Source organism: Lissotriton helveticus, chromosome 8 (assembly GCF_964261635.1).
Source record: "Lissotriton helveticus chromosome 8, aLisHel1.1, whole genome shotgun sequence".
Taxonomy (NCBI): Eukaryota; Metazoa; Chordata; class Amphibia; order Caudata; family Salamandridae; genus Lissotriton; species Lissotriton helveticus.
The window spans coordinates 1439291110-1439308591 of record NC_136069.1 but is presented as its reverse complement, the minus strand read 5'-3'; the positions used below and the strand labels follow the sequence as shown (position 1 = coordinate 1439308591).

Sequence of the window (17482 nt, the reverse complement as noted above, 5' to 3'; positions counted from 1 at the left end):
ATAGTCCAGATGTAAGATGCTTCACACCTTTGTTAAGGCTGAGATTCTTAACTAGATTTTATCTTACCAATCCTTAGAATACGCGATCGACTGAATCTTTTTGTCTGCTAAGAAGTGTAAAGGGAAGATCACTAATTTCATACTTATGACTATTTTCCAATGACCAAATCCATCGCAATCCAAAACACCACTGACTACGAAGTAAAATTTAAAAGATTTATTACAAAGCCAAAAATAACTGAACATACAAGCACCTCAGTAAGAAGTTCAGAAAATAAACCGGCACTAATACAAACATGATCCTCGGCAAGAGTCTCAGACCACACAAGGTAAAAATCAGCGTTAATTCCAAAAGCATCAGACCTACAATCACAGTCTCAGCTTGAAGCCTCAACTGCATTTGCTCAAGGAAAGAAAAGGTTATTATGTCCCTATACTATGTCTAAGGTGACATCCCTACTTAACATTCTCTTCCAGGCAAGAGAAAAAGGTGTCAGCAGTGATGACTTCCTAAGACGTACACTCACTTTCTGTAGGTAAGTAGCCTAAAATACAGAGCTCGTTCTAAGATGCTCCTTTCTACACCCCCCTATCCTGCCTATCCTGCTTCAAGTCTACATTCTGCTCTCTGTCTCTAAATCTACTCTAAAGACTGCTCTCCACCCTCTGGGTGCTGTCCCTAATGTAAAATCCCCAAAACAGTAAACACGCCCAAAGCACACCCCATCAGGCAAGTACAGCCTCTTGGATTTTTCCAGCAAGACTCCATCTTCATCCAAAAACTGTTGCTGTGTCCTTGGGTCCCAGGCACCTTCTCCACCAAATGTTGCATCTCTGCATTCCAGTATACTCCCTTCGTTCTCACTCCTATCAACCTAACTCTTAAACAATGGATTATTCTACCTAACAAGCTTTGTGTCCTTGCACCTGCAACAGAAACGTACGAGAAACAACCTTGCATACACCTACGAACAGGAGCCTTTTCCTAAGGAAAAATACACATCTCAGGTCTACATGTTAGCTAAGCTAAGAAAATACAGTTAGGCCTCTGCTGGCGTTTTCATGTCTCAGGCCTTTACACGTTTAAATGCATTTCTACTACTACGACATAAGCATTACATTGATCATTCCAAAGCATTACATTTCATTATTTCTAAGACATTATTCTTCTCCTGTTAGAGCATCACATGTTTTCATTAATAAGCAACTTACACGTGCAACTTCTAATACAGCATGTTTATTACTAATGCAACATTTAAAACACAAAGCAATAATTCCTGCATTACTTAAGGCATATTCTCGATTAAAGTACTACATTAGTCTCCAAATAATATGAGCACGTTGCTACATATTGCAACATTCTCGGCCTAGTACTACATTTCTAATAATCACACATTAACATGGTCCTCTAAATATGCGGGTGCTAACTACTGGGGATTGTAATGCACCCATACAATTTACAGAGTAACATGGCGCTCTATCACCTTAAACAACCATTTTTAGATTCTGCTTATGGAAAGTACGTTTGAAATTCGGTGTATCTTTAAGTGAAAAATTGCTAATTAGATTGTGGTTTGATTCTGCTCGTTAAAGGGAATTTTAAGCATTGTTTGATAGGAAAACCTGTGCACATTTTATTCCCTAAATATAATGTCAGTAACATCTGTCTCAAAAGTAGTTATGTCATTCAAATGTGATCAATTTCTTATAAATAAAAGTTAATTTACCTAGTTTTGATCATTGCAACAACAACCGGAGAAGGATGTGTTTTATATATTTGTTTTATTTAGGATTTAACTTTTAGTCATTAATATAAAATTCTCCCATGCCCTTTTTTTAAAAAGCTATTGTTGGGTGAGTCTTTTATAAACTATAATGCAACATTATCCAATACACAATTTCCATGAAAGAAGTGACAAGTTATACGCGTGGGTAGCTAATTTCACATTAATGAAATTCGAAGTTTCAAGCTGTGTTGCTTCATAAATGTACATTGGAATTGAGAATAAGGTAATTAAAAAAGTGTCGCATATGATGTGCCTGCTCTCTCTTGCATGGCCACGCAAGGTCTGCACAGCACGCCAATGTGAATGAGCAGAGTCCAAGGCAATACTACTCAACGGTGCAGTCCTATAGACCTCGAAAGAATTCTGATTGGATGGAGCATTTGAGCGCAATTGTGAACCTTTGCGTGCGGACCAAAGTTGTAAGAAAAAGAACTGCGCAATAAAGATTACTTTGTGGTAAATTAAAATTGTTCATTTATATGCAATAAATCTTTTCAGTACAAGGAGAAGTGTTTAATGAAGACAGAATGCTACCCAGGTGCTACTGCGTCCTGAACTGTGGTTTTGTTTTGTTCCTTCTGTAGAAGATTGCCTTGCTCATTGTGGTCATGATTGCAGCTCCTACTGCTGTGATGGTACACCGCCATACTGCTGCTCCTACTATGCCTACATCGGGAATGTGCTATCGTGAGTAGCTTTATTATGATTATTTCAATAAGTTGTTTTGATGAATTAGAGCAAAGACGATATGTGTGTATGCATCTATGTATACGTAGGTATATGTATGTATATGTAGGTATATATATGTATATGTAGGTATGTGTGTGTATATATATATATATATATATATATATATATATATATATATATATATTTGAAACGAGAAAGGAGACTGCACTCACGGGGGGTCAAATCCAAGTCGGATTTTATCGCACGCAAATAAAGAGGTTAAGACGCGTTTTGGCGGTACGCCTTCGTCAGTTACAGTATATATATATATCTATATATATATATATATTACCTACTGGCGGTCGCCAGTAGGTATATATAGTTAGGATTTTTTCTCTATGGGATTTTTGAAAATTCTATGTCTAATAACTTTGCCGTTTGTGGACGGAATTGGCTGAAATTTTCAGGAAAATGGCACATTTTGTTTCTGAGCAGCCTTTGAAAATTTGGGGGGGGTTCGTCAAGGGGGGGCCGAGAAAAAAGGGGGGTCCCAAAACGCGTTTTTCCCATGTTAATTTCCATAGGGCGGTTGGCCTCACTTTTAGCCCGAACGGCTGAATGGATTTGCACGAAACTTGGCAAAATTGTAGGGACTGGTAGCCCGATGTGCCTTTTGTAGGTCTCAATATATGTGCTCCAGTGGATTTTGAGAAATTAACGTTTAAAAAAAGATATATATCTGTAAGCGCGGACCGGGCAGCGGCCTAGGACGCGTACTTTTCGCGCAACGGAGCTTTGTGAAGCGAAGCTGATTGGTTCTCCGGCGTCTGTCAACATTCCAAACAGTCCGTAGTGGCCGCAAACAGTCCGTAGTGGCCGCCATCTTGTCTCTCGGTAGGATCGAGAGACAAGAGGAGGCCAAAGCGAAGGGGCAAATGACCATAAGGGGGAATAGTAGATCCTCGCTGACCCCCTAGGTTTGATGTGGAGGTTTTAAAAGGGCCCCGCGGGGCAAAAAAAAAAAATTATAATAATAATCTTACGGCTGAATGGATTTGCACGAAACTTGGCAAAATTGTAGGGACTGGTAGCCCGATGTGCCTTTGCTAGGTCTCAATATATGTGCTTCAGTGGATTTTGAGAAATTAACGTTCAAAAAAAGATATATATCTGTAACAGCGCACCGCTTCGCGTACTTTTCGCGTTACGGAGCTTTGCGAAGCGAAGCTGATTGGCTCTCCGGTGTCTGTAAACATTCCAAACAGTCCGTAGCGGCCGCCATCTTGTCTCTCGGTAGGATCGAGAGACAAGAGGAGGCCAAAGCGAAGGGGCAAATGACCATAAGGGGGCATAGTAGATCCTCGCTGATCCCCTAGGTTTGATGTGGAGGTTTTAAAAGGGCCCCGCGGGGCAAAAAAAATAAATAATAATAATAATCGAACGGCTGAATGGATTTGCACGAAACTTGGTAAAATATTAGGGACTGGTAGCCCGATGTGCCTTTGCTAGGTCTCAATATATGTGCTTCAGTGCATTTTGAGAAATTAACGTTCAAAAACAAGATATATATCTGTAACAGCGCTCCGCTTCGCGGAGATAAAATTATATCTGTATTACCTAGCTGTTGCTAACACCAGTTAGCGACGGCTAGTAGGAGATAGCGACCATCTTGGGCCCCACTTTGCATGTGAGTGATATTTATCACTAATGACATGCAAAGTGGGCATGCCAAGATGTTAGCGACTGGAAACAGTCGCTAACATCGCTATCTCCTATTATCAACTTTTGGAAATATTCGAGATAAGCGCGAATATCTCCAAAAAGTAACAGCTGCCCTGAGCAGTTCTTAGCCATGTTATCCTATGGGAGGTGGATAACATGGCTAAGAGGATTAGCTCGGTAATGCATGAATATCGCTGAGTTTTCAGCGATATTAATGCATTGCGGTCGGTTTTTATCGTATTTGCGATAAACTTTGATAATAGCAAGGTTTATCTGCGATAATTTCTGACGGTAAAAAAATCTTTGCAATGCATCGTTAGGGATAAATATCGCTTAACTTTGGTAATATGCCCCAACGTCTGTTAACGTTCGATTCGAAGGAAATCAGGAAGTGTTGAAAAACATTGTCTGCGCCATCTTGTCTTTTTTCAAATGCCACACTTTTGTCGTGCACGGCAGCCATTTTAGATGCCTTGACCAGACCCACTCTGTGCACGCTGTCGATCCTTAGCATGGCTCCCCACCCTCGCAAGCATCTCCCCCAGGCAGTGGTCACCCCCGCTCTCTGTCTTATGCATGGGTAATAAACCTCCCCCCATCTGCGCTGCTCTTTCCTGAGAATCACACCCTGTGCCCGCCCGACACCTCCCTTTCGCCCTATTCACTACTGCACCCTCTGACACTCCTTTTCCTCTGTGTCCGATTGTCCAGGCTGGTCCTAGGGTATCAGCTAGCCCTGCAGATGTAGTTTATGGCCACAGCTGTAAAGATTCACCCCTCTTCAAAGGAGTTATAGTAGATCAAGGCCCACACTCGATGAGATCCGTCACAGCAGAAGCGTTGCTATTATCTGAAAACCATCCTGTATTGTGATTGGGGAGGGGACCGAGCGTGAAGCGGAAGATTCCAGGGATGACTCTTTGTACATCAAAGTTTTTACAATTATGTGTCACATTAAAAATATATAGCACTCCGACAAAGTAGTAAGATTATAAAACTTTAATAATTTATAAATATATACAAGAAAACAAAAATAGTAATAACATATAAACATTTTTAGGGAAAAACAACGAAGTAGCGGTCGGCTGTGCGAATAGTCCCAACGCAGCACAACGTCCAGATTTCCGGCGTGGGGCGGGTCATCAGTAGCAAACTGTTGTGCGAATAGTTCCAAGGCAGCAGAACGCGCTGAAATCTAGATGACACGAAAGTGATGTCTAGTAAGTTGCCACCCAGCAAATAACGGCGTGGGGCGTCGCGGGGGGTGGGTCTTCAGTAGCAAACTGTTGTGCGAATAGTTCCAAGGCAGCAGAACGATGGCACCAAGGTGATGTCCAGTAAGTTGCCGCACTGGTTTTGGTATCCTACAATGCTGCTCCGAATAACGGCGTGGGGCGCCCCGGGGGAGGCGGCGTGAACGGGCCTCTCCAGGTGGAGTGTCATCTGTTGTAGTGGGGCGCCCCTTTACCGTTTCAGTTGCCATTCCGTCCGTTTTTGGTCCACTGTGTCAAAAGCCGCAATTCAGCTGAGTTGCGCCCACTCTTGCGGTGCAGCGATAGGCGGCTGTCACAGGACTCTCAAAATGGCGGCAGGCTCTTTCCTTTTTGGGCCTGGTCCACTGAAATGGCCCTGGGACACCTTGGAAATCGGACGCTTGTCTGCTAGGTCTTGGACCCCATTCTCGAAAGCGTCCCCTCCGCCTTGAGAATTCATCAAAAGTTTTGGGGGCCCCGACTCCTGCAGGCTTCTGGTGGGGAGCGGCTGCCATGATTGCTCGCGGAATGACTACGACGGAGCTACGAGATGGTGGTGCTCTCATGCTGACGCCAGCTTCAGTCTGAAACATCCAGAAACAAGGTGGGGCTTTCATCGTTTGGAAAAAAAAAAAGTTTTCATCCAATGAAAAGTGTTGTTTTTAGGTCATATGATCAAGCCTTCCATCATTAGGAAACCAAAAGTAAAATGAACCAATGAAAAGTTTTATAAACAAGTCACATGACCTGTTATGCGGCATAGGGTATAAAATGCGGAGAAAATACGTTGGCACGTGAGGCGGCGTCAGTAGCGGACCGATGTGCGAATAGGCCGAAGGCAACACAGCGCGCCAAGATCCGGATGGCACCGAGGTGGTGTCCAGCAAGTTGCAGCACTGGTGTGGCCATCCTACAATGTTGAAAGTCGGCGTGGGGCGCCCCGTTGGCCTGTGAGTTTGCGTCAGTAGCGGACCGATGTGCGAATAGGCCGAAGGCAGCACAACGCGCCAAGATCCGGATGGCACCGAGGTGGTGTCTAGTAAGTTGCCGCACTGGTGTGGCCATCCTACAATGCTGAAAGTCGGCGTGGGGCGCCCTGTTGGCCTGTGAGATGGTGTCAGTAGCGGACTGATGTGCGAATGGGGCCAAAGGCAGCGCAACAATATTTTCTGACTGACACCACAAGGCGCTGAGATGCCAAGATCCGGATGGCACCGAGGTGATGTCTAAGTTGCGGACTGATGTGCGAATGGGGCCAAAGGTAGCGTAACAATATTTTCTGTATGGAAGATACCACTAGGCGTTGAGATGCCAAGATTCGGATGGCACCGAGGTGATGTCTAGCAAGTTGCTGCACTGGTGTGGTCATCCTACAATGCTGAAACTCGGCGTGGGTCGCCCCATTAGCCTGTGAGATGGCGTCAGTAGCGGACCGATGTGCGAATAGGCCGAAGGCAGCACAACGCGCCAAGATCCGGATGTCACAGTGGTGGTTTCATAGTTGAGAGGCACTTCATCTGCAGTGGGGCGCCGAGATCCGGATGGCACCGAGGTGATGTCTAGCAAGTTGCTGTACTGGTGTGGTCATCCTACAATGCTGAAAGTCGGCGTGGGGCGCCCCATTAGCCTGTGAGATGGCGTCAGTAGCGGACTGATGTGCGAATGGGGCCAAAGGCAGCACAACGCGCCAAGATCCGGATGGCACCGAGGTGGTGTCCAGCAACTTGCCGCACTGGTGTGGCCATCCTACAATGCTGCGCCGAAAGTCGGCGTGGGGCGCCCCGTTGGCCTGTGAGTTCGCGTCAGTCAGTGGGGGCTGTTTGAGGATCTGACTGCATTGGAAAGCAATGTGATGCTGTGCGTCGCCCCCAAGATGGAGGTTCCTCGGCTGCAGTGGGGCGCCCCTTGGTGTTTCACTCGCTATGCAGCTGAGTTGCGTGCGCACTTGTGGCGAATAGGCCGAAGGCAGCACAACGCGCCGAGATCTGGATGGCACCGAGGTGGTGTCCAGCAATTTGCCGCACTGGTGTGGCCATCCTACAATGCTGCGCCGAAAGTCGGCGTGGGGTGCCCCGTTGGCCTGTGAGGTGGCGTCAGTAGCGGACCGATGTGTGAATAGGCCGGAACCAGCACAAGGCGCCAAGATCCGGATGGCACCGAGGTGGTGTCATAGTTGAGAGTTCTGAGCAGCGCTTGTAACACTGTCTGAAGCTTATTTGCACCTGCTGCAGCTTCACTATTGCCCTGGTGTGGCCTAAGATCGCCCATGACATAGGCGGCCACCTCCCGGGGTCCGGCGGAACTTTTTTCCTTTTCCTTTGTGCATCTTGTCCCACAATCCGTTTGACCTGAAGACACGACCAGGTCCCTGAATGTGTGCAGGGGGACGCTATTGATTGAATCAAAATGGCGGCTTCACACAAAGCTGACTCAAGCGTTGCTGCTGATGCTATACAGAGAAAAACTGGTTTTCAGTTTGTACATTCTTCAGGATTTTTCCATCCAAGGCTGGTTGAGAGTTTGTATAACAATGGCTTCAGATTTTCAACATACTACTCTTCAACATTCTTCCTAAATGTAACAATGTGAGACTCACTAGGAGAACGGTGTAGTGAGGGCCACAAACGGCTGTTTGTCTTTCCTTTCAAAATGCTGCCAACAATATTTTCGGAATGGAAGACAACACAAGGCGCTGAGATTCGGTTGGCACCGAGGTGGTGTCCAGCAAGTTGCCGCACTGGTGTGGCCATCCTACAATGCTGCGCCGAAAGTCGGCGTGGGGTGCCCGAAGGGGGGGGGGGAGGCGGCGCAAACGAGCCTCTCCCGCTTCTCCATGTGGAGGCAGTTCATCTGCAGTGGGGCGCCGAGATCCGGATGGCACCGAGGTGGTGTCTAGCAAGTTGCCGCACTGGTGTGGCCATCCTACAATGCTGCGCCGAAAGACGGCGTGGGGTGCCCGAAGGAAGTGTCCTTATCCAGGGCATTATCGCTGTATCATGTCCTCCACTAAAATGGCCCTGGGACACCTTAGAACTCGGACGCTCGATTTTTTTTTCCTTTCCTGTACATGCAAAAAAAGGTAAATGCCCGGTACGTTACACGCTTCATCTGCCACGATGAACTCTCCAGAGGAACCGAAAAAAAATATAGTTGTGGTAACTATACCATGCATCGTCATATGGAGAGGTGGCACCAATTAATTATAGTGCTGCATAAAAGAGAGATTTGGAGGAGAACCCCTGACCTGCTAGTACATTCATCAAAGAAGTGGCACTGAGAGCTTCAGAGGCAAGGGAAACGGTCCCAAATTTTTAGAAGAACTTTGGAAAGATTAAAATGACATGTTTAGATTGTGGCAAATTAATTTCATGTGGACAGATGAGTGTTACTCTAATAAATACAGCATATGAACATCATCATAGTCGATGGTTGGTAGAGACATTTTGACTATATCCTGGACCTGCCTGTCCTCGCCCAAAATGGCGCCGGAATAAATGGGACTCGTAACTCCTTGTTGTGTACTGGTTGCAGAACCTTGAAATCACGAGATACGTATGCAGTTTTGAAGCACATGGCGGGCGGGGACGAGAATTGATTGAATATTTCGACATCCCTATTGATATTAAGTTCTGATGTGTTATTGATTACTGTACTGTTGAAAGTTCGAATTAACGTCACCCATGGTACTTGCCCGCAAATGTATATCTAGATAATTTTATTGTAACTGGCCCTGTCGTATTTTAATTATAAAATGTACGTCCACCGATTCCGTAACTGTTAGACACCTTAGTTCTTGCAACCTAATGGCCCGCCCGTTACGTTCCTCTACAGTGTAAATGTCTACTCATCACATACGATTACAGTTTGCTCCGTGGCCGGCCCACGTGGTTATAGGCTCGTATTTGTATAATGAAATTTTCACAATAAAGGTTTTTAAAAGAAAACATGGTAGTAGTATATACATTGGTAAAGTTTGTAATAATAGTCACTGTTTTAGAATCATTAAAAGGCAAGTGAAATAAAGCAGACCAATTACATGAAGGGTAAAAGGTATAATACGAAGGAACGCAGTAAAGATAAATGGTCAAGGGCTGTTGTGTTTTCTATTCCTGCAACATAAAGTGATCGATAAGAATCTCATATTCAGGCGTATCGGCGACTAAGACAGCAGGTCGACCCTCTTTTGCTCAACGGCTCCATCATGGGACGAAGAAACGCTCTTTTTCTCGAAAAAAGAATATATTTTACTTGCAGGACAGTTGTAAAATTTCCGGGAAAGTACATTAGTCTGGAACATTATAACATATATTTAAGAAAAAATAATGTTCGGAAGTAATGAAAAGCGTAATTTTTAGGTCATATGACCAAGCCTTTCATCATTACAATAAGAAAAGTAAAATGAACCAATGAAAAGTTTTATTAACAAGTCACATGACTTGTTATGCTTACGTTACGCGCTGCGCGCCCCGGATGACTTCCGGATGCGCTAACGCGGCGCGTCATATGACGCATTACGCGACAACGCAGGTCCAGAATATAGTCAAAATGTCTCCACCAACCAGCGGTCGGAACACAACCCCTTTCAGCAGGCTAAATAGTTCTGTTAAATGACAACAGAAGGGACAGGCAACAAGAACCATCAGTCAAAGAGGGGAGGGCTAGTTCTTCTCTACCGGGTTACATTGGGGCGCTACCGGAACTGATCGAATTGGTAGTCTACAGTGTTTCTGGATGTTTCAGACTGAAGCTGGGGTTAGCATGAGAGCAGCATCATTTCGTAGCTCCGTCGTGGCCATTCCGCAACCAATCATGGCAGCCGCTCTTTATCGTTATTTTGGGCGGGGTGGGTGGCGGAGCCGAGCTGTTTTGCAGCCATCATTGTGTGGAGTTCAGTTCATCTCACTAGTTTTGTATTTGTCATGAGGGGTTGTTCCTAATGTTTCTATTTTAGCGAGGTCAAAAAGAGATCCCATTAGTGGCCTACTGATTTTGCTCGATTCCTTTTCTTTTTTTTACACGATTTTTCGTTATCTGCAAAGACTAAACAGAGTATTGCGACTCTGTGTTTGTTTGTAAATAGAGAATGAACCAAAGAGAACTAATTCTAAAACAGTAAATACTTGGATAACAATCAATCAAATGGAGAGAGAAGCAGGCACGACGGATTACAACGGGGGCAAAGGCCTGCGTTAACTACCTTTCACTATCTGCAAAGAGAGAGTACTCCTAATAGAAATGAGGGGGGGGGCACCATTCAAAGCAGATCAGTGTGCATAAACACGAAAATGTTTTCACTTACCACGTACTTGACATTCGACAGCTTATGATATTTGCTATTAAAAAACCATTGAAATTCACTGAAAAAACCATAGGTTATAGACCATATATAGTTAGGAATTAGCATTTACAAAACCTTGAAAATTCACTGAAAAAACCATAGGTTATAGACCATATATAGTTAGGAATTAGCATTTAAAAAACCTTATTTTACTCACACAAAACCATTGAAATTCCATATATAGTTAGTTGCACTAACTATATATTGCGCACCCGCAATCCACTGCTGATCATGTCACATATTACATCATTCATGACATGGTCAGTGACATCACTGATGACATCACTGATGACATCTCAAATGACATCACTGATGACATCACTGATGACATCTCATTTGACATCAATGACCACATCACTGATGATATTATTCATGTGACAATACAATGCATCTCTTCACATTTTAATATAACCTCTGTTTCACCCAGTGTTAAAAACAGAGTATAATTTTTGAAACCATTGACACACCAATACTAGTTACTACATACGTACTCACTGATTCCTACGTCTACACACACATTCACTCATTCACCCATACAATCATTCATACATACAATCACTCATGTTTACAACACAATCATATGCACTCATACACCTATACAGACACTCACACTCTGCCACTCATCCATGGAGTTACTCACACACCTAGTCAGTCCTGTAAAGAATCAATCACACTTCCATTTTCTACTCTATACAGTTAAACATAGAGCACCTTACGTTTTCAACCATATACTAACACATACTTACTCTCTTATACAATCATTGATACAAGTACACATTGATCTGTACAGAGTCACACACCTCCCATCCAGCCACACACACACTCAGTCTCCCATGCAAATACTTGGGCAATCAATCAATAACCCATATAGTTACTCATATAGCTACTGATCAACACATGCAGCAGTTTACAGAACAACAGACATAATGATGCACAAATTAAGACAGTTTAGTCACTAACCCATGCACTCAGTGAGACACATTTAATCACTCACTCATACATTCAGTCATGCACCTACTAAATCCTTCGTCCAGACACTTATACATCCACTCATTCTTCAATATGTAAGACATATTTTAACTTTACAGAAACATAGTCACTGGATGTTGTCATCAGTGATGTCATCAGTGATGTCATTTGAGATGTCATCAGTGATGTCACTGACCATGTCATGAATGATGTAATATGTGACATGATCAGCAGTGGATTGCGGGTGCGCAATATATAGTTAGTGCAACTAACTATATATGGAATTTCAATGGTTTTGTGTGAGTAAAATAAGGTTTTTTAAATGCTAATTCCTAACTATATATGGTCTATAACCTATGGTTTTTTCAGTGAATATATATATATATATATACAGGCACCGACACCATGGATAATGACACCAAGAATGTATTGCACTAAAAAGCCCTGATGCATTTCGACTTAAAAACCTCCTTACTCATATATGTGTATAAATATATTATGTGCTTTCTGTATATTTATTATTTTAAGATATGTTTTATTCACCCAACCTCAATGCTGATGTATGGCTATGTTTAATAAGTGGAACCATGTGAAGGGTTCTACCTATTAATTGTATCCAGCGGATCCTTCTGTCTTTGTTCCTCAAGCAGCCCTCTTCTGATCCATGGTCTAATGAATGATGAAGAATCTGCTAAGAGCTGCTAAGCATGAAAAGTGTGAATGGTCAACCGTAGTAAAGTGGGCCTACTTTACGGAACACTTGGTAAACATCTCATGTGTATGCACAGTTGGTCAATGTGTGCATCAACAAACGGCTGTATGCATATAGGGCCTAGATTCTTTACAGTGCATCCTGGGTGCTGCAGTCCTTGGAAGATCACGGGATCAGCAGCAGGTGGGCTGACATCGTTGTTGGGGGCGGAGCTTGTGTGGATTTCCTCATAAGTGGCAGGATTAGTATCTGCGCTAAGGACAGTAGCGTGACTGCTTGGGCGCTGAGGAAGGCTTAAATACGCCGAAATGCATTCGCCACATCATGTCATTAAACAACTTCATTGGTGTTCCCCTCTCGAGGCCTCTGCTTCTTTTTTTGTGAAGAAGGTTGTTTTACTCAAAGTATCACGTCAGCCGGAGACGTGCTTCAGAGGCCCCTGCTCCCTCAAGCGGCCTGGACTTTACTGGCATTCTGCCTATGGCAGGTTTTTGTTCACCGAGGGATCGGATAGCCTGGGCCCACCCGGGTGTTTGGGAGGAGAAGCAGCTGGTTGTGAGGTATTCCACCTCATGCAGGGCGGCGAGCATTGCCTGGCTGCCCCCAATGTAAGGACTCTCGAGCATTCCTGGTTGGAGCAGTTGGGGACCCGAGGGGGTTGTTTTTAAAGTGACTTGCAAGCAGGAACATTTTTCTGAACTTTGCGCAGTATCCTGCACCTAGCGCTACCATTTGGCATTATTTCCCTCATCCACACCTTACCTGGAGCTTTACAGTGCATCCTGGGTGCTGCAGTCCTTGGAAGATCACGGGATCAGCAGCAGGTGGGCTGACATCGTTGTTGGGGGCGGAGCTTGTGTGGATTTCCTCATAAGTGGCAGGATTAGTATCTGCGCTAAGGACAGTAGCGTGACTGCTTGGGCGCTGAGGAAGGCTTAAATACGCCGAAATGCATTCGCCACATCATGTCATTAAACAACTTCATTGGTGTTCCCCTCTCGAGGCCTCTGCTTCTTTTTTTGTGAAGAAGGTTGTTTTACTCATATATATATATATATATATATATATATATATATATATATATACAGGCACCGACACCATGGATAATGACACCAAGAATGTATTGCACTAAAAAGCCCTGATGCATTTCGACTTAAAAACCTCCTTACTCATATATGTGTATAAATATATTATGTGCTTTCTGTATATTTATTATTTTAAGATATGTTTTATTCACCCAACCTCAATGCTGATGTATGGCTATGTTTAATAAGTGGAACCATGTGAAGGGTTCTACCTATTAATTGTATCCAGCGGATCCTTCTGTCTTTGTTCCTCAAGCAGCCCTCTTCTGATCCATGGTCTAATGAATGATGAAGAATCTGCTAAGAGCTGCTAAGCATGAAAAGTGTGAATGGTCAACCGTAGTAAAGTGGGCCTACTTTACGGAACACTTGGTAAACATCTCATGTGTATGCACAGTTGGTCAATGTGTGCATCAACAAACGGCTGTATGCATATAGGGCCTAGATTCTAGGCACGAGAGGGCCTATCAACAGAAAGGGGCCTAGGGCTCTCATGAGGCAATTTGATCTGGTATAATGGACTCCTTTCCCTGTCTCACATGAGCACACTATGCGTGCTGCTGCACAATGCACATACACTATGAAACCCATATATGACCACTTGCACTGTTAATACACTTGTTTGAATTTCTGGTTTGATTTAAAAAAAAATACTAATAATTTGGGGGGCGTGTTTAATTTAGATGTTTTAAAATGCATGCTTCATCTACTATTTATACACTATTGATCCTGCTGTGTGGCATACTACGTAATTTTAGGCAATTATAATAATTTTCCTATGTTTCTTTAACCGCATTATGGTTAATTCTTAAATGTTCGAGAGTAGAATGTTTCACACTTGTCACTCGTCACTCTTGTGTCCATCACCCCACATTTCTTCTTTCCCCAAGGTCATTCGTTTTGAAGATAGTCCTTCTGCTTTTGTTTCTGACACTGACTGTGTCACACAAACTCCTTGAAGCCATTTCTCTATCACACAAAATTGTGTGATTTGTTCACCGATAGACCTGTTACTCAAGTTTCCTGTATACATATTTCTGATAGCCATATACCATTGGCTGGTACACATCGCATCATAGGTGGTGTGGCAAGGGTGCCAAAGTCCCTAGGAAAAGCAAAGAAAAAGCATCCCCTCTCTGCTGGTTGCTTATTAAAATACAGTGATAATTGTAGTTCCAAAGGCCCCTAAATCCTTTGGACCCTGGGCTTCTGCACCTACTGCTCAATTGATAGCTAACCTCCTGTGCATCATGTTCTATGCTCTTACCTACTAATATTCTTCCATATTTGTAAAGCACCCCTAGGGGTATCCAGGTGACGGGGGTCCGTCTGGAAATCAATTGAGCTATTGCCCAGAGTTACATAATGCTGAGAGGAGGTCCGTAATTGAACCGTGAGCCCCGCACTCTGGAGTCAGCTACTTTGACTGCTGCGCCACACGTCTTCCTTTCCACACCTTTATTTTGAAGTCATCAAACAGGGCAGCTAACTGATTTGCAAAGACTTCTTGGGGTCAATCGGTAAGCTTCCCTTTGAATGCATTCTGTCCATTGCTTACCATAGGCATAGTGTTTTGTACCTCACAGTTGCTTCCTTTCTATTTGCTGGCTTTAATTGTTTAAGGCTGTCAAGTATTTTCTTTGTCCCTCAAGTGGGGCATAGCTAGTTTATGGCATTGTTTCCCCAGTTCTACCTTTCTGTAAACAGGCCTTTAAATTTTGTTCTGGTTTTGTTACATTTGCTGTTCATCAAAGCCTGAGATAAACTGTCAAGCTCTGTCTTCCTAGGGAGCTTGGTGTTTACTTTTCTTTCTTTGACTTCAAAGAGAGAATGTTTATGCGACAATCATGCTAGGTACTGGGGGTGTGCTGGAGGAAAGCTGTACAATGTTTTTTTTTCTAGTACACAAGATTTAATTTTAGGTCACTCTACTCGATTGTACTCCACTCTACCCCGCTCTATGCCCCTCTACTCTACCACACACTATGCCACTCCACTCTACCACACTATACTCCCCACTATGCCCCTCCACTCTACGACACACCACTCTTCTAAACTCGTCTCCCCTCTACAGTACTCTTCTCCACTTTATGCCAGGACACTCTATGACCTTCCTTTCTATGACACTCTACGCTGCTCCACACCACTCTGTTCCAGGCTACTCCACTCTAATCAATCAATCAATCATTCACTGCATTTATAAAGAGCGCTACATACCTGTGAGGGTCTCAAGTCGCTGGGGGGGAGGGTGGGGGCACTACTGATCGAAGAGCCAAGTCTTGAGGAGTTTTCTGAAGGCCAGCAGGTCCCGAGTCTGTCGTAGGCTGGTGGGGAGAGCGTTCCAGGTCTTGGCGGCGAGGTAGGAGAAGGATCTGTGCCGGCGGTGGTTTTACGGGTGTGAGGAACTGTGGCGAGGGCGAGGTTGGCTGAGCGGAGGTTTCGTCCCCTCTCTGCCCCTATACCCTACTCCACTCCATGCCACTGTCCTCTATGCCACAAATGTTTAGCCACACTGAACAGCAGGCACACTGGTATACAACATGGCTAAAATTCCCCATAAGCGAGGCCCCGTGGCATTGCCAAGACTTGTTGGATATGCTGCTTCGGTTCTCCCTCTTCTTTCAGTCTCTTGGATGTTTATATCTCTTCTCATACACAAATTGTCTAGTATCTGTCCCTCATTGGGCCAGTCCTCCCTCAGGCGTCTGTCACTCTTCCGTAAGTGCCTGCAGGTTGGAGTCTGTGTGTGTCTTGATTAAAGAGGGAGGCTCCAGTCCTAGAAACCAACGATGCAACCCATGCCTGTCTTTGCAACCAGTAGAACAAAGAGCACTATGATTGAGGGTGGCCTGACATGTCTTTGAAGAGTGAAGTGGTGTGGCTCCTCACGGCTGCTCTCAGCTCGCTGCCTAGTTAAGACTTCAGTCACATCTTGCTGCACATACCTACGCACTAACAGCAAACCAGCTGTAGAAGTTGAATAAATAGCAGTCTGTGGAAGATTCAGGCTTTTCAGAGGTTAGTGCAGTCCTTAGGGCCAAAACTTAATGCAGGGCCCTCAAGAAGCCCTTTTCACTTTGGCTTAGTATAACAAGCAGCACCCCTTTCTAGCTTTTAAATGTACTTCAGGGAAAGAGAAAATATGGCACCGCCTCCATCTAGTGGCAACACAAGCGGACTCATTAGTATTGAAGACCACAGGCAGGCTAACAATTAAAATCTATAAATACATTTTGCTAAATGAGAAGTGGAGCCTTGGAAAATGGAAAGCAGGGGGACTGCTGCATGATGCCCTCTCTGACCTCTCCCCAGCAACCTCCTTCTGACAGCTTGCACAATTGATCATAGGAGACACCTGCAGAGCATGTGTTACAGGCACATTGCTGATGTGTTGGCAATGGTACAATTAATGCTGATTTAGGCAGAAACATTCCTGTAGTAATCTGCTGGACACGTTCTAGTGTTCCTGCATATGCTTTGTGAAACCAGCCACTACCAGAGGGCTGTCTCACTGTATGAGGAGGTGGTGGGCCTTGAAGGGCGGGGCCTCGTGCCAAGAAGTACCCATAAGGCACTTTTGAACCCCCACCCACCCTCAAGACCCCTCCACCTACCCCCCCAAAAAAGCTTGCTACGGCTGGGGCCGATGTCCTGGAGTAATTTCACACCCCTTAACACCTTGGCCGCGGCTGGAATTCCGCGCTGGTGCTGGACATTCCAATCGCGGGCGTGGTCAATACGGCCCCCGGCCGTCATCAGCACACGCCCACCGTGACTCATGACGGCCGGGAGCCCTCATCAGCACCGAAGGGGTTAATGGAGGTCAGCTATTCTGAGCCTCAGAAAATGAGCTGGAAAACTATTATTTACAGTGGTTTCCAGCTTGTTTTCCTTGCCACCGTGTGATATTTCTGCTCCTCACCGGTAGACCACGTGATGTGAGCCGA

The 17482-nt window shown here is 44.6% G+C and overlaps 1 protein-coding gene across 2 annotated transcripts in view; it reads left to right on the top strand.

Annotated features, from left to right (window-relative positions):
- CYYR1 (cysteine and tyrosine rich 1) overlaps positions 1-17482 on the top strand; it is a 299653-nt gene that overhangs the window by 32319 nt on the left and 249852 nt on the right. For both annotated transcript variants that reach the window (XM_078656220.1, XM_078656219.1), the window contains exon 2: positions 2372-2474. In XM_078656220.1, the coding sequence (XP_078512346.1) occupies positions 2372-2474 (103 nt within the window). The remainder of the gene's footprint in view (positions 1-2371; positions 2475-17482) is intronic.